The sequence below is a fragment of the Biomphalaria glabrata genome, chromosome 12, assembly GCF_947242115.1.
Source record: "Biomphalaria glabrata chromosome 12, xgBioGlab47.1, whole genome shotgun sequence".
Taxonomy (NCBI): domain Eukaryota; kingdom Metazoa; phylum Mollusca; class Gastropoda; family Planorbidae; genus Biomphalaria; species Biomphalaria glabrata.
In genome coordinates this window covers 12,742,131-12,767,388 of record NC_074722.1, presented here as the reverse complement: position 1 = coordinate 12,767,388, position 25,258 = coordinate 12,742,131, and the positions used below count along the sequence as shown (strand labels likewise).

At 34.1% G+C, this 25,258-nt stretch overlaps 1 protein-coding gene across 1 annotated transcript; it reads left to right on the top strand.

The window, feature by feature from the left end:
* The first annotated feature begins 3,718 nt into the window (after positions 1 to 3,718).
* On the top strand, positions 3,719 to 25,196 carry LOC106065466 (clathrin heavy chain 1). Its single transcript, XM_013224298.2, has 34 exons — positions 3,719 to 3,904; positions 6,750 to 6,957; positions 7,561 to 7,710; positions 7,873 to 7,991; positions 8,236 to 8,397; positions 8,502 to 8,615; positions 9,311 to 9,484; positions 9,573 to 9,770; positions 9,876 to 10,076; positions 10,463 to 10,555; positions 10,651 to 10,833; positions 11,077 to 11,214; positions 11,494 to 11,586; positions 11,690 to 11,761; positions 11,965 to 12,145; positions 14,694 to 14,857; positions 15,195 to 15,320; positions 15,815 to 15,957; positions 16,379 to 16,501; positions 16,682 to 16,793; positions 16,947 to 17,069; positions 17,157 to 17,302; positions 17,468 to 17,651; positions 17,755 to 17,947; positions 18,073 to 18,230; positions 18,338 to 18,502; positions 18,629 to 18,785; positions 19,230 to 19,348; positions 20,065 to 20,214; positions 20,439 to 20,570; positions 20,784 to 21,065; positions 21,238 to 21,459; positions 22,199 to 22,274; positions 22,576 to 25,196. Exons 1-34 carry the CDS (start codon positions 3,863 to 3,865, stop codon positions 22,686 to 22,688), a joined length of 5,016 nt encoding a protein of 1,671 aa, XP_013079752.1. The 5' UTR covers positions 3,719 to 3,862; the 3' UTR covers positions 22,689 to 25,196.
* Positions 25,197 to 25,258: the final 62 nt, after the last annotated feature.

The window sequence follows — 25,258 nt, the reverse complement described above, 5'->3', positions numbered from 1 at the left end:
CGATTTTCTTACCAAAATGTATTCCAAACAACCGGTTTTGGACATCAATGTTTATGATTTTAAATATTTTTTTTTAAATAGAATAAATGGGCAAATGTTTGGAGTGAGCTCGATACATTACGCTGGGTAGGGCACGTATCCCGTATAGAGATGAACGTATGCCAAAGGCAGTATTTTTTGGTGAGCTAAAAGGTGGTCGACGTAACAGAAGCGCACCATGGAAACGCTTCAAAGACCAGCTAAGGCGTCAACTTTCCTTGGCTGACATAGAAGAGAGCACCTGGTTGCATGCGGCCTCAGAACGAGACAGCTGGAGGTCACTCACGAAGGCCGCTGGAAACACATTTGAGACCAAAGAAAATCTGCTGCCGAGGACAAACGCAGACAGCGAAATGAAAATCTAAATCGACCACCTGCTGACAATGGTTATGTTTGCCCTGGATGTTACAAAATATGTAGGTCTCAGCTGGGGCTGCGCAGCTACGAGAAATACTGCATTCCTCACTGATATTCGGACTCGAAGACAAGCCTTATTATATATATATATATATATATATATATATATATATATATATATATATATTTATTTATTTATTTATTATATATATATATATGTATGTATGTATGTATGTATGTATGTATGTATGTATGTATGTAAAAGTAAAGTTGCCCTTTCAGACCTTTTGGTCTATAAGGCAGATGATGTAAAGGTCATCTGATTCTGTGGCCTACGGTTTACGAGGGTGTCATGTGGCCAGCACAACGACCAACCGCCTTTACTTTTCCCCAACTAATGTCAGGTACCCATTAGAGCTGGGTGGACTCAGAGACGCCCAAAGATCCAGAAATTAAAAATCCCAGTCTTCACCAGAATTCGAACTCGGGATCCCCGGCTCAGAAGCCAAGCGCTTTACCACTCGGCCACCACGCTTCCTATATGTATGTATGTATATATATGTGTGTGTGTGTGTGTGTGTTTTGTTTCTCAACCTTAGGCGAAAAAGAAAAAATAAACAGTTATATTGAGGACTTTCTCTTGGCAGCTATGGGGTCTGGGGGAGCGCTGTAGCATGAGGCTACAATTTAAGATATCCTATAGCCTCTATGACTATGTCTATCTAAATGTTTGCATGCTTGCGTTCAGATTCCGATGCAGTATCGAAACTTGCAGTACTATGATGGCAGGTAACAATAGATGCACGTCGTATGGCAATCAATTTGCGGGCCGGTTGGTATGGTAATGCCAGGGCCGGTTTTGACACGAAGTCCGCCCCTTATCATTTCGCTTGTTTTTATTAGAAGAATTAGACAATTATTTTATCTTTGAATTTTTTTGTATTCTGAAAAAAAAAAATTTGCTCTATAAGATTATTTGCAAAGCTAAATCTATTATCCTTATTTTAAAAAATCTTATGTCTGTAGGCCTACTGCAGTAAATCCAGCTCTGATTGGTTTTAGCAGAGTAGCCTACCGTAGGCCTAATATTCACATCTTAGTTTTAGCGACCCCCGTAGGGATTAGCCGCTTTTGTTTTGTGTGGTCTGTCTGTCCGTCTGTCTGCCTGTCCGTCCGACCGGCTAGAACAGATATTGAAAATTCGATATCATATTTTTAGCTCTTTCAAAGTTCTGATGCAACGGCTACTTTTTTCTTTTCTTCTTCGTTTTCATTTTTATGTTGGAGTGTTCAGATGACTAGACTGTCACTAGACCAATACATGAGATAAACTGCGCAGTGGTTTCCAAATCAGGGAGCACTCCATATAGTTTTCTTTCCATTGGGGGTGTTTTGGGGCCAGTGTCTTGTATGGGCCTCTTGTAAAGAGAGCAGTTTTGTAGGACATGGTCGGCATTCTCTGGTGACACTCCACATGAGCAGATTTCACTGGTTCCAATTGCGAGCTTCCGGTAGGCCTACATATGTTGTCGCAATCTGTTGTGACCGGTCCTGAGTCGAAGGATTAGACGTTGATCTTGTCGGGATTACTTATAATAAACATCATCTTTCTTGTGATTTGGATGAGAGCTTGGCATTTCTCATTTATTTTATTTACTATTTAATTTTTAAAATCAACTATGCAAGCAGTCATTTTCTTATACCTGACAACACAAGAATCAATAAAAAAATATTAACCAATTAATTAATTATTGGTAATAAATAACTGTTTGGTATCTCAATATGGAAAGACTTTGTACTTGACTTTAGTGGTGGTTAGTCCCTTTTATATATTGTCGTCTGAGGCTTAGTGAACACAAACATGAAATAGAAACAATAGATAACTATACAATCTACCATACTCATATTATAGACTCTTCGCTGGCTTCAGAAACCCCACAAGTTCTAATTCAGGTTGTTGTTGTTTTTTTAATACATTTAAAAAGCGATCACCCAGATACACCGTTCTTTATCCCCCTACCCATTCCAACTGGTCCGGACAAGTGATTAATAGGATCATAGCGTATTGAGAAAGCTAAAGGCATGAGATTGCGCTAAGCAAATAAAAAAAAATTGGTAAAAAAAATTCTTGCAATCACACAGTTGTATTATTGTAAGTCTAGATCTATTACATCGTTCCGACCACAGCTAATTCCGAGGCATTCATCTCATTTCCATGACAATGATCCATAGTCGCTTCGCGACTGAAGGAGGCCATAGATCTATTACAAATTTAATTACATGACTGATTCAGACAAATTGATACACTTGTTTGTTTAGAAAGTTTTGTTTTTTTTAATGCTTTTAAAAAACCGATTGCGGTAAAATTAACCCATATATCCCTTTTTCTCTCCCCCCCCCCCCCCTTTTCAAACCTTTTCCCCAAACTGGTCCAGATAAGTGATAGGATCGTAGGGTACAGAGAAAGCTAAAAACATGAAATAGCGCTAAACAAAAACAATATGTAGAAATATTTCTAATCGCACAGGTTTATTTTAGTTGGCCTAGATTTATTACAAATTTAATTACATGACTGATCCAAACTAATTGATACAATTACACTTCGTATAACAAAGCTAAAGCTTTGTCATTTTTTGTAAAAAGCATCTTTTGTGTTTTTCTTGTTTGTATTATTATTTCATAAAACAACTATAGGTAAGCCACCCAATGACAATTATTCACCGTATAATCGGATAGTTGTCCAAGATCTGACGTCGGTTTCTAGATCTACTAGCCCACAACCCCTTTTATTTATTTATTTTCGTGGTCGTCATAGATCTATAATATCTCAATTATATATGGATCTAGATCTGGACATAGTTACTAGATCTAGTACGTGTACTTTTAGTGTTGAATGACTTTTCAATCAGCTGTTTCTCTTTCGATCGCCTATTATGCTTATAATCAACATAACTATTCCTCAATTTTTATTAATCAATCCATTTGATTTGTATCAATCATTGTATTAGCTAAGCGGAAGCACAACATTTAATAATAAATAGTGACACATCACGCGCTTGGCATCCATGATGTGTTTTTACATCCACCCACCACAGTAATGAGTGTGTGACACTGTGTAACGCCTCTTACTTCCGCGCAAGAATATATTATTATAATGTAGTTCCAAAATGCGCGTAATTACGGATTAAATTACGCCTAAATTTGAAGATATTATTATTAAGCGTACAATATTTAGAAAAAGCATATGAGAAAAGCATATTTTAAATTATTTTGTTACATTACTTTGTATTCTTTCAAAATTTGTGTCGCGAATTTGCACTAATTTCCTTTTATGCCACCGGTGGCAGCCATCTTGCGTTAACAGAACAGGTCGTACTCCAGCAACTTACGTTCTTGACATATTCGATTGTGAGAACAATTTTTTTTTTCGACTGGTGTCACTGTAGGAACTTATTGGCTTCAAGCCATGTCTACGGTTCTACCGATACGCTTTCAGGAGCATGTTCAGGTAAACATATCTCTTTTAAAGCCAGTGTTCATGTTGTAATCGACAATTTGTATGGAAGGAAGATCAATCTCATCTGTATTGGACTGGTCTAGAGTCTACATTATGTCACTAAACACGCCCCTTATAATTCAATGTAACAGACGACCTAATGAAGCCTAATGACAGTATAGATCTAATCCTTTATAGACTTAGTCTAGTTCTGGATCTAGTTTAGTATCATCTAGATCTAGTTATGGAATAGGACTAGGTTAGCTAGACTGCTTCTTTTGTAAACACTGACTAAACTTAACCTTTATTCCTTTATATTCAATTATTGTTAACATTTTTCTTAGACAGACTTGGTCAAGAAGACTTCTCTTTTGAACTTTTTCTAGAACATCTCTAGTCAGTGTAGACCTTGACTAAAATCTATATATTTATATTGGACAAAAATTCATAATTAGATTACTTAATACTTGTCCATTTGATTACTGAAGTGACTGAAGTAGATCTCTATTTCGGAACAAACATCAATCTGAACAACTTTCTTTATTTTTATATTTAATGCGAAAATAGTGCTCTGTATACTGCACTTGTTCATTTTCTAATGATTCTGACTCAATATTATATCTTTCCGTTTTGCTGTCTTTTTATATAAGAAATGAGAATTTAAAATAAGTAAATAATAAGTAGGTCAGGTTGTTTTTTTCCCTTTGTTACCGGGATGACTTTACCTATATTTTTTGATTGGTTAAGTCTATGCTAGTAAGACCGCATAAATTGATTATATTTTTTGAGCTCATTTAATTTGATTCATAAGCCAAGTTGTTTGCTCTCATGACAAAAAAAATTAATGAGGTCTTTGTAATAAATTACTATTTTCTTACCAAAAGTTATTCCGGACAACCAGCTTTGGGCATAGAGGAGTTTGGAGAGCACAAGTTACCCTACATCTAAAATCTAAATCAACCTTGTAATACCTTATAAAATGGCTTATTAAATATCAAACACTATATAATATCATCAAATGTTTTGAACAAATTTCACCCATTGCCACTTCTTAGCTACATTTTTGACTCTTCTGGTTCACCTTTTTTACACTTTTGTTGAAAAGACAGAATTAAAGTGCTATTTGATGAAGACCTGCCCTAGGTTTTGTCTGCTCATTTCTTGTTCATATTTATGCCAAACCAATATAGACTAATACTGCCACCTAGAAATTTATTTTTTTAAATTCTATTTTAATTACTTTTTAATTTTACTAGTTTAAATAGGTCACTCATGGAAATATATAAGACAGCAATACAGACTCCAACTACACTTAAAGCCTTCCCATCCAACACTGAACAAACACAATCCACATACCCAGTCACCTGTGCGGAGTGACATGCACAACTCACAGCATCAGATCAAATATTTAACATCTTTTGTATCATAGAACATCATTTTTATTATACATTAACTCATTTTGTGATAGATACATTGTTAATAGTCATTTCCAAATGCTGTACAATGCAATAGAAAGTTGCCAGCAGTCTAAACTTTATTAGAAAATTTTTTGTCTTAACACAAGAATTATGTATTAAGCTATATTATTATAAAGGAAATAGCTTTTTTTTTTATTTCAAATAAAAGTGTAATTGAGTGCTTAGCAATAACTTGTAATTGTCTTGCTTTTTTTTTTTTATCTTAAGAGGAAGAATACATCCTAGTTTAAATTTTTTGTTGGTTAAACTTCTTAAGACGATGTGGCTGAACTATCAGCCCAATGATATTTGGCAAAAAAGACAAAGCGGTCGATCTATTGGCCACGATGTTTCCAACCGAAGATTGACTAGCCAGTGTTTGTATCAGCCAATCAGATTACTTCTTACTATTTTTACACAGTAAACTGTAATGGCAGCTTCTTTCACTGTTTTTATATGATATTTTGTTTGTATTGATTTTGTAAGTTAGCTAGTGACAGGTAAAAATTTTAACATGTCAGACTGTGATGAAAGCAAACTCACTGACTCACTGATTTTATTACTCTAATAGCCCTAATAAAAATCAGGGCAGTATCGAGGAAAGCTTTAGATTTAAGTTTACACTAGTACTAGATCTAGTATAGTGTTGACAGTGTTTATTCTCATGGTAACATGGTTTAGATTTAAGGGTGAGGAGCTGGATAGAGGAAGACCCATTTGGGCCTAAGGGATTAGCACCCTGTAGACTGTTTTATGCTTTTTTTACTGTCAATTTAGTTAGTCTAGACTAATAAATAAGCTAACTTTCTGAGCAACAAACAGTTCTCAAGAAGATCCCTGGGTCTTAAATGGATGGCTGTCACTATGCCCAAAATGAAGGTGTTTGTTTCCATGGTACCTGGTGGGGTGGGAGAAAAGTAGTAAAATAATGTGACAGAAGTGTCTGAAGGGTCTCTGTGGGCCTTGTTTCCCCAAACACAAATATTAGAACTTATTCAGGCCCAAAACGTCTTAAAAAACACTTACTGTTTTGAAAAAATTGTTTGGAAATTTTTGCTAATAAATTATGCAAATTAGCTTTGCTTATTTTAATAAACGTTAATATTTCAGGTGGATTCTATTTGATTGTATTAGTTCATTCATTTCTCTTTAATGATGTATAATATAGTTTTGTGTATGTTAAGTAATTAGTTTTTAGTTAAAGAAATGCTTTGTCTGGAAATAGTGATCTGTCTTTTTGGCACAAGACATGCTAAAAGTCTGTCTTAAGAGGTTTAACTTAGTTTTAGGTTTCCCCCCAAAGCATAAGATTTTTTTAGTAAATGATATTATTCTGTATATATTTTTGTGTTTTCATAAAAGATTGTTGACACATCTGTTTACTTTAATTATCTCTACAGCTCCAGAGTGTTGGCATCAATGCCGCCAACATTGGTTTCAGCACTCTCACCATGGAGTCTGACAAATTCATTTGTGTCAGAGAAAAAGTTGGTGAGACAGCCCAAGTTGTCATCATTGATATGAATGACCCTACCAACCCTATCAGAAGACAAATTTCAGCTGACTCAGCTATTATGAATCCTACAAGCAAAGTCATTGCATTAAAAGGTTTGTTTGGCCTAGATGTTTTATTTGGGGCCAGTGTCTTGGCATATAATTTAATAATAAATACAACTTTGAAGTTTATCATTATTATTTTTTTCATTTAATACTTTATCAGTAAATGTTTGTGAAAATTGTCACATTGAATATGTGGCTGGATCTCTCTTGTCACAATAAATATGTGGTTATTTTTTTCTTGTCACATTGAGCATGTTGTTGCATTCATACAAAAATTAAATGAACTTCCCCTTTTCACATCATCTGCACTTATTTGTTTTCAAGAAGTAAACTTGTATTCTTGACACAGCTTTTCTTAGGTGTTCTATGTAATTGTCAGATATAGTTTGAACTAAACTTTTTTCTGTAGGGCTGACCATTTGTTTTACAAAGTTGATGTCACAACGTGTGACCTTATTATCAGTTGTTTTTTTTTAAGGGATAATAAACAGTTTATAGTCTTATTTTATTATTGCTGTACTTACCCATTGATTTGAAAATTTTTATGCAATCATAATTTGAATCATAACTCGTCCATGTTACAAGCTTAGTCTAATTGGTCTAGAATTTTAAAAAAATGAATATAATATTTTGTTTTTCTTTTATTACTAGCTGGCAAAACCCTTCAGATTTTCAACATTGAAATGAAAAGCAAAATGAAGGCACACACAATGACAGATGATGTCATATTCTGGAAATGGATATCTGTCAACATGATTGGTCTAGTAACAGAAACAGCCGTTTACCACTGGGCAATGGAAGGTGTGATATGTTGAATAAAAAAACAACAACATATTTTCTTAGTATTAGTTTTAATATCTTAATATTATACAAGTTACTGTATAATCTGCACTGTAAAAAAAAAAAGCAAACTGCTATTCTTTGATAGTTTATGACTCCTGCCATTTATCTTTATGATTACAGGAGACTCCCAGCCTCAGAAAGTGTTTGAAAGACACACTAATCTTAATGGGTGTCAGATTATTAATTACAGAACAGATGCTGCCCAGCAGTGGCTCTTGCTAGTGGGAATATCAGCTCAAGTAGGTGTTGTTAACTATAATTAAACTAAGCTTAACACATAATTCCTTCACTATCCTTTAGTCTGTTTAACTGTTGGGGCACTACACATGATCTTCATTCATCTTTCTCCATTCCTGTCTTTTTACCTTGACTAGAGAGTTTTTCCAATGACAGGCCTGTTCATTCCTTTATGTTGTCTGCCTCCTCTTCTTGTTAAATGACACATTGTCCTTTCTTAGATTTGATTAATTTCTTTTTAAATAGCAAAATCGTGTAGTGGGAGCAATGCAGTTGTACTCTGTAGAGAGAAAAGTCAGCCAACCAATTGAAGGGCATGCTGCATCATTTGCCTCTTTTAAAGCAGATGGAAATCCACATCCTTCTACTTTATTTATCTTTGCTGTCAGGGGTGCTCAAGGAGGCAAGGTACTTGACAGTTTTTATATTTGTTGTTAGGACTGTATACACCTATTTAAACATTTATTTTTTTATTTCTTTAATTTTATTACATTTTTGTTTTACAATTCTAGCTTCATCTGATTGAAGTTGGAACTCCACCAGCTGGAAATCAACCATTTACTAAAAAAGCTGTGGATGTATTCTTCCCTGTTGAGGCTCAAAATGACTTTCCTGTTGCCATGCAGGTAAAAATACTTTGTTAGTGTATCATCTGAATTTAACATCATAGTTAAAAAATGTGCAACACATGTTAAAGATTCCTTGCTGTTTTGGTAATTGTCACTTTGAGGAGAAAAAGAGTGGGCTTGCAGTTTGAAAAAGAAAAGGATTCCTGTCATAAGGGATTGGTAAGACATTCTGTATAGTGTGCCGTATTTTGGGGAGATGACACAGATAGATCAATAATACTGAAGTGCTCAAATGAGAAAGCAAAAAGTAAAGTTAAAAGGCCTTGAATTATGAACTTTGTCATGTGCAAAATAAGCAATCAAATCTTGGGTCAAAGTATACCATGGTAATGACAATGACCCATCTGCTTGAGCAGGAGATAACAAACAAAAAATTTAGAATACATTATCTATAATAATAATAATATTGTATTGTATTTTTACAAGGAAATTTGGATCAATAAATATTCATTTTATATGTCCTATTATATTCCACCTAAAAGCGTACTACAACATTTAGAAATGTCATAATTTCTCCTCTCCATTCTTTCTTGGTGCTTCCCCCCCCCCCCCCCCCTTTTTTTTTTTTTCCCGTTTTTTTTTTTTTTTTAAGCTGGTGAAAACTATAAAAATATTTTTTAAAAATTGAAATTATTTATTTGTGCATAGTATATCATTCCTACAGCTAAATATTGCCATGTTTTCTTTTCCAGACCAGTAATAAGCATGGAGTAGTATTTCTGGTGACCAAATATGGATATATCCATATGTATGACATTGAGACAGGCACTTGCATTTACATGAACAGAATCAGTGCAGACACAATATTTGTGACAGCTCCCCATGAAGCTACTGATGGCATCATCGGCGTCAACAGAAAAGGACAAGTAATTTTGATTTTGTAAATAAAAAGTACTACCAACTAGGCAAGTGTTAAGTGTTTTCAATGAAAAATCTCTTGGATGTTTCTTATAGGTTTTGTCAGTTAGTGTGGAAGAAGAGAACATAGTGCAGTACATAAACAGCCAGCTCCAAAACCCAGACTTGGCTTTAAAGATTTCATCTCGCTGTAACTTGCCTGGTGCTGAGGACTTGTTTGTTACAAAGTTCAACAATCTTTTCCAGGCTGGAAACTACCAGGAAGCAGCCAAAGTGGCAGCCAGTGCACCAAAAGTGAGACTATTCAGTTATTTGCCTTTTTAAAAAGTGTTTAGATGTTCTATTAGTGTAATTCTTTCAAACCCATGTTAATTTATTTTTATTGGTTTCTGTTTCTAGGGCATATTGCGAACTCCTCAAACAATTCAGAGGTTTCAGCAAGTCCCTACAATTCAAGGCACCACTTCACCATTATTACAGTACTTTGGTATACTTCTAGATAAAGGCCAACTTAACAAGTATGAATCCTTGGAACTGTGTAGACCAGTTTTGCAACAAGGTCGCAAGCAGCTTGTGGAAAAATGGTTGAAAGAGGAAAAGGTGTGTTCATGTTTAGCAAAATTTTAGTTAAGCTGTTGATAATTGGTGAACCAGTTATCTCTTTCTCTCCTAATTGATTTTGACCAAATTAAATTGTTTAATTTTTTTAAACTTGACTTTGAAGTATAAAAAAAAGCATGCATTTCCCTTTAATTCTATACAAATACAACATATTCTGATAAACAACAAAGCTATTGAAGCCCAGTCATAACAGGGGTAGTGAAATAGTAATCAGCAAATGAAGAATTCCTTCAAAACATGGGAAAATAATTACAGAGAGAAAGAGTTAAACTTGTTTGATTCTTGAAAAGAGAGTAGTTTCACTGTTAAGAAATAATTGATTTTAAGACAAAAACTTTGTATTAACCAAATCACTCTCCTTGCAGCTTGAATGCAGTGAAGAGCTAGGTGACATTGTGAAAACTGCTGATCCTACTTTAGCCTTGTCTGTGTATTTAAGAGCTAATGTGCCACAAAAAGTAAGTATGATTGTCATTCTCAACAGAAGATTAACACTTGATGATTGTGATAACAAATGTGTGGCCACTATCCTTATAATTTTATTGTTTCTCAGGTAATCCAATGTTTTGCTGAGACAGGCCAATTTCAAAAGATCATCCTCTACTCTAAGAAAGTGGGCTTCACACCAGACTACATTTTCTTGCTTAGGAACCTAATGCGCATCAACCCTGAACAAGGTCTTCAATTTGCTCAAATGTTGGTTCAGGATGATGAGCCCTTGGCTGATGTCAATCAGGTTATTCATTGTCATTTATATGTTGTGTTCTTTATGTCATTAAATGACACAAGAATGATTTTCATCACAAGAAGTTTGATAAGAATATTTTTTTTAAAATTAAGTTCATGATTTCAACATTGTTATTTTGTTCTCTATTAGTTCCTGGAGATTGTTTTATCACTGTGACACTATTTCCATAAGATTTATTTTTACTATCAATACATTTATGTATTGATTTAATTCATTTTTTTTTTTAAACAGATTGTAGATGTCTTTATGGAATTTAACCTGATACAACAGTGCACATCTTTCCTTCTGGATGCTCTTAAAAACAATAGACCTGCAGAAGGACCATTACAGACCAGATTGCTGGAGATGAACCTTTTGTCTGCTCCTCAGGTACATTACACTATATCATTACACTAGTGATAGTTTTTTTTTTTTGTTTTTTTTTTTGCGGGTTCATTGAGACTTTAATGATACTATTTAATCTAGATAGTTTCAAAATAATGAACCTTATATCAAACCAGTTTGCAGACAGACCATAGTTTTGATTGACTATGTGTTTCGCTTTAAAACTAACAACTTGCTGTCATTTTCATTCTTGAAACAAATATACTGATTAGCCACACTGTTTCCTTACTTAATAAGCTAGTGTTATTGTGTTTGTTTTAACAGGTAGCTGATGCTATCCTTGGAAATCAGATGTTCACTCATTATGACCGTGCCCATATCGCACAACTTTGTGAAAAAGCTGGCTTATTACAAAGAGTGAGTTTGCCCTTTTTATTTTTGCGACCTAATAAAAATAAATATATATTTGAATATTTATGAATACATAAATATGATAAATTGTATTGTTCTTCTTTTCAAGGCATTAGAACATTACACAGACCTCTATGATGTGAAGAGAGCAGTGGTACACACACATTTGCTCAATCCAGAGGTTTGTCAACTTTTACTCTAGCTGTATTAGTATGTTCACATCTTATTCAGTTGAAGACTGTTTAACTGGTTATACTAGATGTGAGGTTTCTCGTGATTAGATTAATCTCCAGATATAACTAGTCCTATTGGTTCCTTTCTGTATTGTGGTGTCAAAGCAACTGAACCAATTTATGATTTAATTTTTTTATATTTTTTTTTTAGTGGCTTGTGACTTACTTTGGTACACTTTCTGTGGATGATTCATTGGAGTGCCTGAAAGCAATGCTTACTGCCAACATTCGTCAAAACTTACAAGTGTGTGTCCAGATAGCCTCCAAGTACCATGAGCAGCTGACCACAGAAAGTTTGATAGAATTGTTTGAGTCCTTTAAGAGTTATGAAGGTACAAACTTATAACTTTTGACTTGATCACTTGAAAGACCAATTATACTAGAGCTCATAACTTAAAAACACTATTTGATCATTTTGACCCTGGGAAGGTACTGGGCTTTGTCCGGGAAGTGGGGTTGTCTGCAAGGGTTTGATTTGTGATAGGGAAGAGAGAAAAGGTGGGGGAACACATTGTGTCCAGATCTATACGTTGATTGGTTCTTAAAAGCAATTAGATTTAGTCTAGAAATGAAGAACGCGAGAGTGCGGGTTAGTACCGTCAGTTAGCTTATACACCAACGTGACTTTTTTTTTTTTGTAAGTTCATTAGTAGAAATTAATTATATTGAATCCCTGATTCCTGTGTTCATTTGTATAGAAAAAATATGGAAGTGCTATCGATTCAAAACACATTGGGTGACATTGTAGATGTCTAGATCTAGATCTGGACTCTATATCTAGAATCTAGATAACTTGTTATACAGGAATAGATCTAACTAGTCATTACGTTATGTCATGATTCTCTACATTACTCTACAATCTAGATCCAATTTAGTTGTAGTATGATTTAGATTGACTAGATATAGGTCGATAACATCTACTACCATCTAGTCTAAATCTATACTAGATTCTTAGTCTTAGTATAGAATAGATCAAGGATGAAGGTAGGCCTACGAAAGTTTGGAGTAGACCTACGTTTGTAGCGGATCCACGCATCGGTATCATCTCTATTGTCGTATTGATCTAGATTTAGATTGTAGATCTAATCATGATATCTAGATCTAATATTATATATATATATATATATGTGACAAAATAGTGGATCGCGTGTTACGCATTCTGGTGCCAAAATACGCATTTTGACCATCAGCATTACGCATATGAACTTTTTTTGGTAGGCAGGTCTGATAATACGTGAAAATTAAGATTTTGTATTAAAAAAAATTGGCTTTGAATTTTATTCATTCTTTACTAAGTACAAAATTGCAATCAAATTAACTTTATTTACGAACCTTGCAACCTATGGCATATTTATATGCCAGTGGCTATAAAAGTAAATAAAGTATTGGAACTTCCAATTAAGGTGAAAAATCGCCAGATTATTACATTTTATTACATGAAAGCTGACAATGCCTTTTTTCTTCTAGCGCACGTAGGATTGGTGTTTTCCGCAATGAATGACACCCACAAATGACAATTTAGTCTATTTCTCAGGAGAATTTTATGAGTTTTCAGAAGATTTTAATAAATTCAGGAGATTTCCAGGAATTTTCTTATATATTTTGCAATTTAATTATTACACCTAGAATTAGCGCGGGGCCTATGAAAGTGTGGGGCCTACTGCGACCACGTAGGTTTCAGTGGTCCAAGACCGGCCTGATTATGGGCACAACAGAAGTGTAGCTCATACTTTTGAAGTATTTCCAAAACTCAAGCATGTTTTGATTTTCAAACACATTTATTCTTTATAGTTGTTTGAGAGAGAAGTTGTTACATTACCTGTAAAGCAGTTATCTATTATATAATGCTCAGACTGCCTGGACCCAGATATAAATCTAATCTCTCTATCTATGGCCTCCTCCAGTCGCGGAGCGACTATGGATTCATCTCGGTGAGATGAATGCCTGGGCATTAGCTGTATCCAAAGGGACGGCAGTGCCGATACAGTTTGGGGTCCGCGGCGTCGCAGGTTCTGCCAGAGTGTAGAACTGGGTGCTGCAAACTGCCTTAGGTTCGCCAGCTCCTGATTTTTCCTCAGGGTTGACTCCCGAAGCCTTTCCCATGATTGGGTATAGCTACAAGGCAACAGAGGTTTGAATTCAGAGTTTTCCTTCTCTTAGGTGGGTAGCCAGCCATGGCTAACAAGCCCCTCCTGCCCGAAGCTTACTGGTTAAGGCGCCAGTTACTCGCCTTTGCCCCTTCTCCTGTTAGTGAGAGCAGTTCCACTGGACTCAATATCTGAGCCACATGTGAAGGCCAGGAGTTGGACTGGTTGTCAGTGGCTATTTGAGACGCATGCCATTTGGAAGCATTTTATAGGTAGTGGAGTGCTTACATCCATTACCACTTCCGGCAATGACAACCTTGCGGAACCACCCAGATATAAAGCATCTGCAAAAAGCTTTCTTCTCTCACCTATATGTACAAACAATAGTGCCTTGTATGCATTTTGTGGTAGGTGTGCAGTAAAAGCTTATGCAGTGCAATTATTATGTAATAATTGTAAAAAATTCAGCAACATCTTCTAAGTTGCCGTGACAGGCCAGTTCTAAAACAGGGAGTGGGGGGGTACAAAATTTCCTAAAAAAAAATTTAAGTATGTTCCCATCTCTGTATATTTGAAAATGTAAAAGAGGTGGAGTACTTTTTTTTTTTTTAAGATGAAAAAGAGAATTGGGCTGATTTTTTTATTATAGTTTTTTCCTGTTATAAATCAGTATTTTTTAGCATAAAAATTGGGCTGTCTGTGTTATCATTTATTTTCATTCTTCAACATTTTGAATCTATATTGCATCCTGAGTAAGGAGAAATGGTTAAACTTTCATTTGATGCTTGCACAGGCCTGTTCTACTTTTTGGGATCCATTGTAAACTTTAGCCAAGACAGTGAAGTCCACTTTAAATATATCCAGGCAGCCTGTAAAACTGGACAGATTAAAGAAGTAGAAAGAATTTGTAGAGAAAGCAACTGCTATGATCCAGAAAGAGTGAAAAACTTTTTGAAGGTATTTGTACTATTAGTTCTTGATCTCTGCTTTAAATAGAAAATAAAAGTTTCTCCATTTTAAATTTTTTTTTTATTTTGTCAATTAACCAAATACAAATGAGGGTTAATGTGTTTAATCATCATGACTAATTCATAATAAATTAGTCAGACATACTGTAACCCAAGATGAAACAGCAGTAGTTCACAGACAGACCATAGTTTAACATCAGCTATGTGTTTCGCATAAGAACTCACATTTCTCAATATTGTTTAAAGTAATATTGCTATAGTTTATATTAGAAGTAATATTTTTTTTGTGGTAACAACCAAAAATTTTTTTGTTTATTTTTTTCTAGGAAGCCAAATTGACTGACCAGCTACCTCTCATCATTGTTTGTGACAGATTTGACTTTGTACATGATCTAGTTCTGTATCTTTACAGGAACAACCTACAGAAATACATTGAGATATATGTTCAGAAAGTAAGTTGTCTTGTCTTCATTTGTATAGCTCTTTTAAACCTGCACTGATTATAGAGTAAAATGGTAAACAGTTTCTATTTTTCTTTTCTTTTTTTCTTAAGTCAAATTTTAGAAGTTTTGGTCTACTTAGTAGGTTAATATGTTGTAACTATAGCAATTAACCACTTGGGAGGAAACTAATTCCAAGAAAACTAAAGCTGAGTTGGGGTTTTTTTTTTTGCAAGAAAATTTCTGGATAGATTTTTTCCTTGACTACATGTAAGGCATTTATAAAATTTGTTGTACTCTACCTACTGCCTGTGAGAAAGAACAAGCTTCTGTTTAGAGCTTTTATTCAAGACTTTTCAGATCTTATTTATTTTAGACTTTTATTTTCCTTGGTAACGTCAATTATTTTATCTTATCTCTGTGATTAGATGCTAAAAACCTTGAAGAAACACAATAGATGGATCATAGTCTAATATGAAGTGGTAATCATAGTACTTTTTTTACAGGTCAATCCATCACGTCTGCCTGTTGTAGTTGGTGGTCTGTTAGATGTTGACTGTACAGAAGATATTATCAAGCAGCTTATTTTAGTTGTGAGAGGACAGTTCTCAACTGATGAACTAGTCGAGGAAGTAGAGAAAAGAAATAGGTATGTCATTTACTTACAATACTTTTGTTTCAAACTTTCACAATAGTTTTGTTTATGTCTTTTTAGCAAAAGCTTTTAAATAAAAAGAAGAAAGCATTAAATAACATTAAAGTGGATTCACAGTTTGAGGGTTTTAAAAATATGACCTTTATGACAATTTTTTTCATAAAGGTAAATAAAAACCTAATAACCCAAAATGAAATAGCAGTAGTTCACAGACAGACCATAGTTTTATCATTAACTATGTGTTTCGCATAAGAACTCACATTTCTTGATATTTACCATTGTATACAAATAATTATTTCCATTATGTTTTTTTTTTTTCATCTAAAAAATATTTTTAATTTATACTTAGTTAGTCTGTTGTGTGTAATCTATTCCTTTTCTTTTGTAAGCTAACAATTGTATTCATGTCGTTCAGGTTGAAATTGTTGCTTCCATGGCTGGAAACTCGAGTTCTTGAAGGTGTTAATGAAGCTGCCACACACAATGCCCTGGCGAAGATTTACATTGACAGCAACAACAATCCTGAGAGATTCTTAAGGTTGGCATCTTCTTTAGAAACATTCTATTCATTTACAAAAGATAATTTGTTAATTAATGTATTTCTTACTGCTTGTCTTTCATTCTTTGTGAATAGAAACTTAAAACTCATGTATGTGTGTCTGTAAAAAGGAAGCCATAAAAAATATATTTATATATATTTTGTTTTCTTTTGTAATAGAGAAAATCAATACTATGATAGTCGCACAGTTGGAAAGTATTGTGAAAAACGTGATCCTCATTTGGCATGTGTGGCCTATGAGAGAGGGCTTTGTGATGAAGAGCTTATCAAAGTAGGAATCATTTTTCATTTTGTATAAAGGAAATAATGCTTGAATCTTTCTTTCTTTTTCTTTTTTTTTCGGTTAATAGTTTAGTAGGTTATTTGCTGTAATACAATCAGCTGTAAGAATTTTAAAAAATTATTTTTGAAATTTTTTTATTAGGTATGCAATGAAAATTCATTATTTAAAAGTGAGGCTCGCTACCTGGTTCGTAGAAGAGACCCTGACCTGTGGGCAACTGTACTCAGTGAGGAAAATGAATTCAAACGCCAACTGATTGATCAGGTAGGATACTCTGTATAACTTAGTGAACTCATGCAGTGTATGTTAACATCTGAAATGTTATCTTATGCAAGCTTATTATGTGAACAGGTTGTGCAGACTGCTCTGTCAGAGACCCAAGATCCTGAGGAGATCTCTGTAGCTGTTAAAGCTTTCATGACTGCAGATTTACCCAATGAACTCATAGAGCTGTTGGAGAAGATTGTTCTGGAAACATCGGTCTTCAGCGATCACAGGTAGAAATACTAGCATTCCAGTTGAACAATTGAGTTCAGAATAATACATTTTATTCCACACTTAAAAATACTCGTGAACTTTTAGATCTGTAAGTATCAAAAAATAACATAACCTATATTTATTTGTTCATCCTTAAAAATAATTTTGTTTCTTTCATTTTTTAGAAACTTGCAGAACTTGCTGATTTTGACAGCTATTAAGGCAGATCGAACAAGGGTTATGGAATACATCAACAGACTAGACAATTATGATGCCCCAGATATTGCAAACATTGCCATTAGCAATGAGCTATATGAAGAAGCATTTGCTATTTTCAAAAAGTTTGAAGTGAATACTTCAGCCATTCAGGTAAGTATTTCAGAAATGACTTGCTACTCTGAACATTAAAAAAACTTTTAAAAAAAATTTTAGAATGTAAGTATGACTTGATTTATTGCCTTTCTATTTTAAGGTACTCATTGACAATGTGAATAACTTGGACAGAGCTTATGAGTTTGCAGAGAGGTGCAATGACCCTGCTGTATGGAGCCAATTGGCCCGAGCTCAGTTGAACCAAGGTCTTGTGAAAGAAGCCATTGACTCTTACTTTAAGGCTGATGATCCTTCTCAGTACATGGAGGTTGTAGCTGTTGCCAGCAAAAATGGTGAGTAAAAATAGAATAGGAATGTGTAAATATTGTGTGGTGGTCAACATTATAGCTATATGGTGAAATCTGACTGCTGTGGGATGATAAATAGAAAGTCTAATTGCATGTATATGTTGTTTCAGATAATTGGGAAGACTTGGTGAAATTCTTACAAATGGCCAGGAAGAAAGCCAGAGAAACCTTTGTGGAGACAGAATTAGTTTATGCTTATGCAAAAACCAACAGACTTGCCGACATGGAAGAGTTTATTTCAGGACCTAACCATGCTAACATTACTCAGGTAGAGAAATAATTTACTGCATTTCTATTTCTTTTTAAACCATTGAACACACAAAATACTTTCACATGATTGGATATCTGCTCAGCATCATGTACTAATGCTTACAGGTGGCTGATCGATGCTTTGACAACAAAATGTATGAAGCTGCTAAACTGTTGTATAACAATGTTTCCAACTACGCAAGACTGGCTATTACCCTTGTCCACCTTGGGGAATACCAGGGAGCTGTTGATGGAGCTCGAAAAGCCAACAGTACCAAGACCTGGAAAGAAGTAAGTGATTAATCTACTTACACACACACACACACAAAATGTATACATGTTAATTTATTGTCTATGTTCGTTTCATTTTGTATGTTGTCTTTCCAAGTCAAACCAACCATTGTTCTCTCCCTTCAGGTATGTTTTGCCTGTGTTGATAATGGTGAATTCAGACTGGCTCAGATGTGCGGCCTTCACATTGTTGTCCATGCTGATGAATTGGAAGAACTCATTAACTATTACCAAGACAGGGGATATTTTGAGGAATTAATACAGCTGCTAGAAGCTGCTTTAGGTTAGTCTTGCTTTCTTGAAATGAGGTGTAGCTTTGAACATTTTAAATGAAAGCGAAATGTTAACTATTGTAAAGTTTAAAAAATTGTTTTATCTGTGTAATTTTAGTTTTTAACAACACAGAGCAAAGTAAGTTTTCTTCTAAATCCTGTGGGTTAGATTTTTTCTTGTAAAGTAACTATGTTTTGACTTGCTTTAATTTGGCAATTTTTTTTATTTTTTTTTACAAGCTATTTAAATTGTTTATATATGTAGTGTAAATTACTCAATGTTTATTTGTTTTTTCGCCTGGTTGTTTTATTTCATAGATTTGTTAACACTGGAAACATTTCCCCAACATCCAGAGAGTTTCATTAACCATCATCTGGTATGGAAATGTAGAGGGATTTAAGAAATGATTGCTACTGTTTTTAAACTTGTTTCCACATTCTCTCTCTACTTTCAGGTCTAGAACGTGCACACATGGGAATGTTCACTGAACTGGCTATTTTGTACTCTAAATATAAACCTGAAAAGATGAGAGAACACCTTGAGCTCTTCTGGTCCAGAGTAAACATTCCAAAGGTCAGTGTTTGGATAATTTAAGTTTGCTTATTTACTCATCATTTTTACATAGCTTTTTTATGTCAGTCACTCTGATAAAAAGTTTCTATATGTTATTTCTTCCACACCCAATTCCGGATCAAGCCGAAATTTTGCACTATTATTTCTTCTACTTGTCAAAACAACTATTAATAAAAAAAATTTAAAAAATAGTTAGTTAATTAACTTTTGGTAATTAATTATTTTGTTTGGTATCTCGAACATGGGAAAGATATTGTACTTAACTGATGTGGTGGTATAAGTTGAATTAGCCCCCTTTATAGGTTCCCACTTTTAAGTTTGAAACTACCAATAGATAATTATAAAACCTATTTTTATTGTTTTTTATTTTTTTAAATAATTGCATTTAAAAAGTGATCACCCAGATGCTTCCTTCTTTTTCCTCTTACCGCTTTTCAACTGGTATAGACAAGTAATAGGATCATAGCGCTAATAGTTATGAAAGCTATTAGCGGTAACAAAAAAGATTGGTAAAAATATTTGTAATCGCGCAGATTTATTGTTTTTAGACTAGTTCTTTTATAAATTTAAATACATTAAAAATCCAAACTAATTGATACAACTAGGCTTAATGTAATCTGTTGGGTTTTTAAGTATTATTTATGTTTTTCTTGTTGTTTATTTTGTTAACAATAAAAAATAGTAATTGAATTTAAATTATTTTTTTTTGCTGCTAGGTTTTACGTGCCGCTGAACAAGCTCATTTGTGGCCAGAATTGGTCTTTTTGTACGACAAGTATGATGAATTTGATAATGCAATCCTAACCATCATGGCCCATCCTACTGAAGCTTGGAGAGAACCACAGTTCAAAGATATCATTACAAAGGTATGCAGACTTAGTGGTAGGATATTTTACCATATATCTAGTTTATCTTTCCTTATTATTATTATGAATTATTATTCTTATTGCAAGTCTAACTTATGTTAGGGATACATCAAAAAATTGATAACTTAAAATCAGAAAACATTTTAGGTAGATGTTTCCCTGTGGCAGACCGTTGTTGTATTTTACCCTTATAAATTAACACGATTTGTTTTGTTTGTGACCAGGTAGCCAACATTGAACTGTACTACAAAGCCATTCAATTTTATTTGGATTTTAAACCCATGCTGCTCAATGACCTCCTTTTGGTCCTGACACCTAGGCTAGACCACACACGGGCTGTGAACTTCTTTCAAAAGGTATTTTAGTCTTCAATTTTTTTATAGTGGAATCATGGAATTAAACATTTATAAAAAATTTAGAACATTATAATACATTTGCTAAGTCTTTTTTTTTTCTTCTGCTGTTTTATTAGTCTAAATGTCTGTAGGTCCATTTTAGTGGTAAATTTACTAAATGAATGCACATTGGCACTCAAGATTTTTTTTACTTCGTTTTACTTCGTGCCACAGACCAACCAAATTCCATTGGTCAAGCCATATCTGCGATCAGTGCAGAAAAACAACAACAAGGCTATCAATGAAGCCATCAACAATCTGTTTATTGAAGAGGAAGACTATCAAGGTCTGCGTACATCAATTGATGCCTATGACAACTTTGACAACATTGCCCTTGCTCAGCGCCTTGAGAAACATGAGCTCATTGAGTTCCGGCGCATCGCAGCATATTTGTACAAAGGCAACAACAGGTGGAAGCAGAGTGTGGATTTATGCAAAAAGGATAAATTGTTCAAGGTATATTTTTATACTTCTTATATGTTGAACTGTTTTTACACATTCAATTGATAACCTTTTGAAATGAAGTGTAATGATTTAGCTGGGATTTTGTTTGTTTGTTTCAAAGAAAAATTAGTTTGTTGTTCTTTTTAGCCAATGGTTCTAATGCAAGTCATTATTTTCTGTACAGGATGCTATGAGCTATGCTGGTGAATCAAGACAGATTGAAATAGCCGAAGACTTAATCTCCTGGTTCTTGGAGAGCAATAACCATGAATGTTTTGCAGCATGTCTATTCCAGTGTTATGATTTGTTACGTCCTGATGTGATCCTTGAGCTGGCCTGGAGGCATAACATAATGGACTTTGCAATGCCATACATGATTCAAGTCATGAGAGAATATACCACTAAGGTAGGCTTTGAACTATTTTAATGCTTCAGACATGGCTGTCTTCAAATAAAATACTAAATTTTGCATGTTAACTCTTGAATCTAATAACTAATTTTTTTAAGTATATAGTACACAAATGCACAAGTATAAAAGTACTAGTAAATCATCTGAGTCCTGTTACATCTTTGTCTGCTCCATGACTTCCATTAATACTCAAGTTGTTTTTTTTAAAGTCTACTTTAAAGCACACAAAGGTTTTTTTTTCTCCTGTCAAGTGTAGCCCTAATTCCTCACCAAAAACTGCCACTCCCTATATAAACATGCCCTCACAATTTAGCTCATCGGTTCTGTCTCTAGTGGAATAGACATTCTTTCACAATTATTTCTACATCTACACATATTAATGAATGCATGTAAACACTGCTTAACCGTTAAAGTGCTGAGCTGTTTTACAATGAGTGCATACAAAATGTAATAAAAATACTGATGTTTAGAGGCTAAACTACTATACATGTTTTAAGGATTAATAGTGCTATTCAAAATTAATTTTAGCAGCTTAAGTCTACACAACAAAACAATTGTAATAATTTGTGATATTGAGCCAAGAGAACAGTTCAGTCACTTTAACAGGTAAAAATGTATTGAACCACTCCACATATTAGTCTTGAATGGTTTGATTTTGAGAAACATTGTTTCCTAATGTTTATTTATGCCTTAGTTTTTTTTAACAAAATGATAATAAAAATCATTTCTGCCAAAGGTTGACAAATTAGAGCAGTCAGAGTCAGTGAGAAGTGAAGAAGAACAGAAAGCAGAAGAAAGACCAATTGTTTTAAGTAAGTGCATGTCATCTTACAAACGTGTGTAACATTTCAGTTGGCACTTTTTTTTTTTTTATACTATCCTTTTTATAGTTGAGATTTGTTATTTCCTAGTTGGATTCTTTGTATTTAAATAGGTTATTTTATGAGCACTAGATGTTCTTGTCATCCTTTATTCAGCTCTTGCATCTAATAATCTCTAATCTTTTATTGAAAGTCCTAAGAATATTTCTAGATCCTTGAGCAGGACATCCTAAGCTACTTAGTTGAGGTAGTGTTAGTGTATGTTTCCATTCATGTTCTTTTGTTTCCACAGATGAGCCTCAGTTGATGTTGACAGCTGGCCCAATGGGAATGCCCCCTGCAGGTTATGGCTACATGCCCACAATGCCTGGTGCCCCCATGCCTGGCTATGGTTACAGCATGTAACATAGTGTTACATTTAGTCACTGTATAGTCTATATTACATTCATCTACTGTGTTTTCACTGTCATCTGGAGATTCCCTCCTGTGACTTAGTCGGTGTCTAGTGGTCAGATAAGGTTAGACAAAAAGTTATGTTCTTTACTGATGTTATTTAAATGTTGTCAAATTGGAATAGTAGCTGCTGTTTGCAGGCCTATAAAGGAACAACTCTTCAATAAATTATTTGGTTGTGTATTAACATTAGATTACTTATATCTAAGACAAAGAAAATCATCAATAGTTGACAGGTGGATATTTTACTAGTATAGAAACATTTGTTTTCTTACAAGAAAAAATAGAGGGTGGGTGTAATAATTATTAAAGAAACTAACCCCCAAAAAATCAAAGTATTGTTTGTAATTGAAACTCATGTACAACCCAAGTAATTTGTTTTTATTTTGCTTCACACCAGCCAATGTATAGTGTCTTTATATCAACTTGGATCAAGTTTTCTTTAGTTTTACATACAGTTTTGTTTTCTAAATGCAGTGTATCTGGATTGAAACAGCTGTGCAGTCAGATGATATCAATGCACATTCAACATTTGTTTTTTGTTGTTTTTTTTCAGCTGTTGCTTTATCTAGTTGTTTTTGGTCTGAGATGTATCCTATGAATCAATGTTGAAATTCCTTTGTCACTATCAGACATGGAGGGAAGGTGGTTTGAGTGATTCAACTCCATAGTTGCTATCTGTCACTTTGTCTGCTTCAGTGATTTGATTGTTTATCCCTGCAGGATACTAACTGGTGGGTGTACTTGCTGGAGACATTCTTGTGATGATACTGTAGTTAGCAATATTCTATGTACTCTGGTGAACTAGGTATTCTACATATTTATACTGAGACAAATATTTTTGTGATGAACCAGTTAATCTAGCCTCTTCATATCCTTGTCAAGTTTTTTGGGTTCTTTTCCTCCTATTTGTGTGTCATGTTCACTAGATACATAGAGTGAGCCTACTTTGGTAGCAACTTGTGTAGCTCTGCTGTGGTTATTGTTGTTTCATTGTTGTTGAACACTTGTAGCTTAGACTTAGCATGGATTCTATTTAATGACTTTTTTTTTCTGGGAGAAATGTGAATGGGCACAAATGTCACACTCTTTGATTTGATATATTGTTTTAGATATTTTTGGATTCTTGTTTGGGAGATATGTGCAGTGTAGTGGCACTTGTCTCAATGATTGCAGCACACACAGTTGAACACAAATCATAGGCTTTTTTTTTTCTTGTTTCCCTATCTAGACTTGACAATATGTTTGATATTGAGCATTCTTGAAATGTAATTCTGCCCAGTTCTTTTTCTTTCTTTTTTTTTAGAACGTATTCACAAGTTTTAATTTTCAAAGCTGAACACATTCCTAATGTTGATTGTATGTATGTTCAGTACATAACTTTTTTTTGTCAATGGAGAGGAGAGGGCACTGTATGGCTGTAACTTTTGTACTATGTGATGATAAAGCCAGGACCTATTGTACCATCATAGTTAAATTTTCTGGTCATTCATTCATTCATTTTTTTTAATTTTTTTTTGGTGTAGAAGTTTTATGACTTTGTTTTTCACTCCTTTTGATTGCTTGTATACCCCTGCTGCCATGGGGATTCTATTTCTTTTTCAAGGGCTAAAAAATATGATGAGCTCCTATTGATTGAGTTTCAAATGGTAGACTAGGCTTGTATAGTAGGGGGTGACTTTCAACTTGCTGGGCCCTGCACCAACTGGTTCTATTGTAATATTAGCCCCTTTTGAGAGGTTTGTTTCTTGTGTAATATCATTTCTAATTATTTGCTTGTAAATTAACTTTTTGCTACATATTTTTATTTTGGAAATGTATGTTCAATTTAACACACACATTCAAAAGAACTAGTTTGTGGACAAATACTGAATGATAAGCAGATATATTAAATTATATACATGAACTCCATTTTGAGATATTTTGTTTCCCTGTGTTTGGCTATTGAGTTCCCTCCCCTACCATCATTATTCTTGACATTTCAATTGTGATAGTGAAGTGCTTTGGTCTGAACATAAAGTTTATTGGATTTTTTTTTGTTGTTTTGCCTTGTTATTGAAAGCTGAGGCTTATAGTTCTTGGTATAAAATCACTCTGTACATCTAGGGTAAGAATTGCCAACACTTCAATTTATCCTTCCCAAATAGAGTTGGTTTAATTTATTTTCTCCCAAGACTTTCTGATTGAAATACTCTGGTCCCCAGGGAGGGAGAGGGAGTTTCATGAGCCATTGTATTGTATTTATTGGTCAAGTATTTTTGTTCTGTTTCCCTTCCCTGTCCAAACCTCTATAGAAATGTTACAATGTGATGTGCTGGGTGAAATTTTGTTCAAACATTGGCAAGCTTGTAAGTTATGAAACAAAATGATGATTGAACAAAATGACTTCTTTCACATTGGTGTGACTGTATGATGTAACCGATGGTTTAACAATTATTAAATATACCAAATATAGAAACTGTTGATTTGTCTTGTTTTTTTAAATGTTTATTTGCTTATTTTGATACTTCAGGGGATTTCTC

Bases quoted from the DNA above. Each gene is read 5' to 3' on its own strand.
- LOC106065466 (XM_013224298.2), top strand. From the start codon at position 3,863: ATGTCTACGGTTCTACCGATACGCTTTCAGGAGCATGTTCAG. The intron at 12,146-14,693 runs GTACAAACTTAT...ATGCTTGCACAG, and splicing joins GTCCTTTAAGAGTTATGAAG to GCCTGTTCTACTTTTTGGGA. The intron at 17,303-17,467 runs GTAGAAATACTA...TTCATTTTTTAG, and splicing joins TCGGTCTTCAGCGATCACAG to AAACTTGCAGAACTTGCTGA.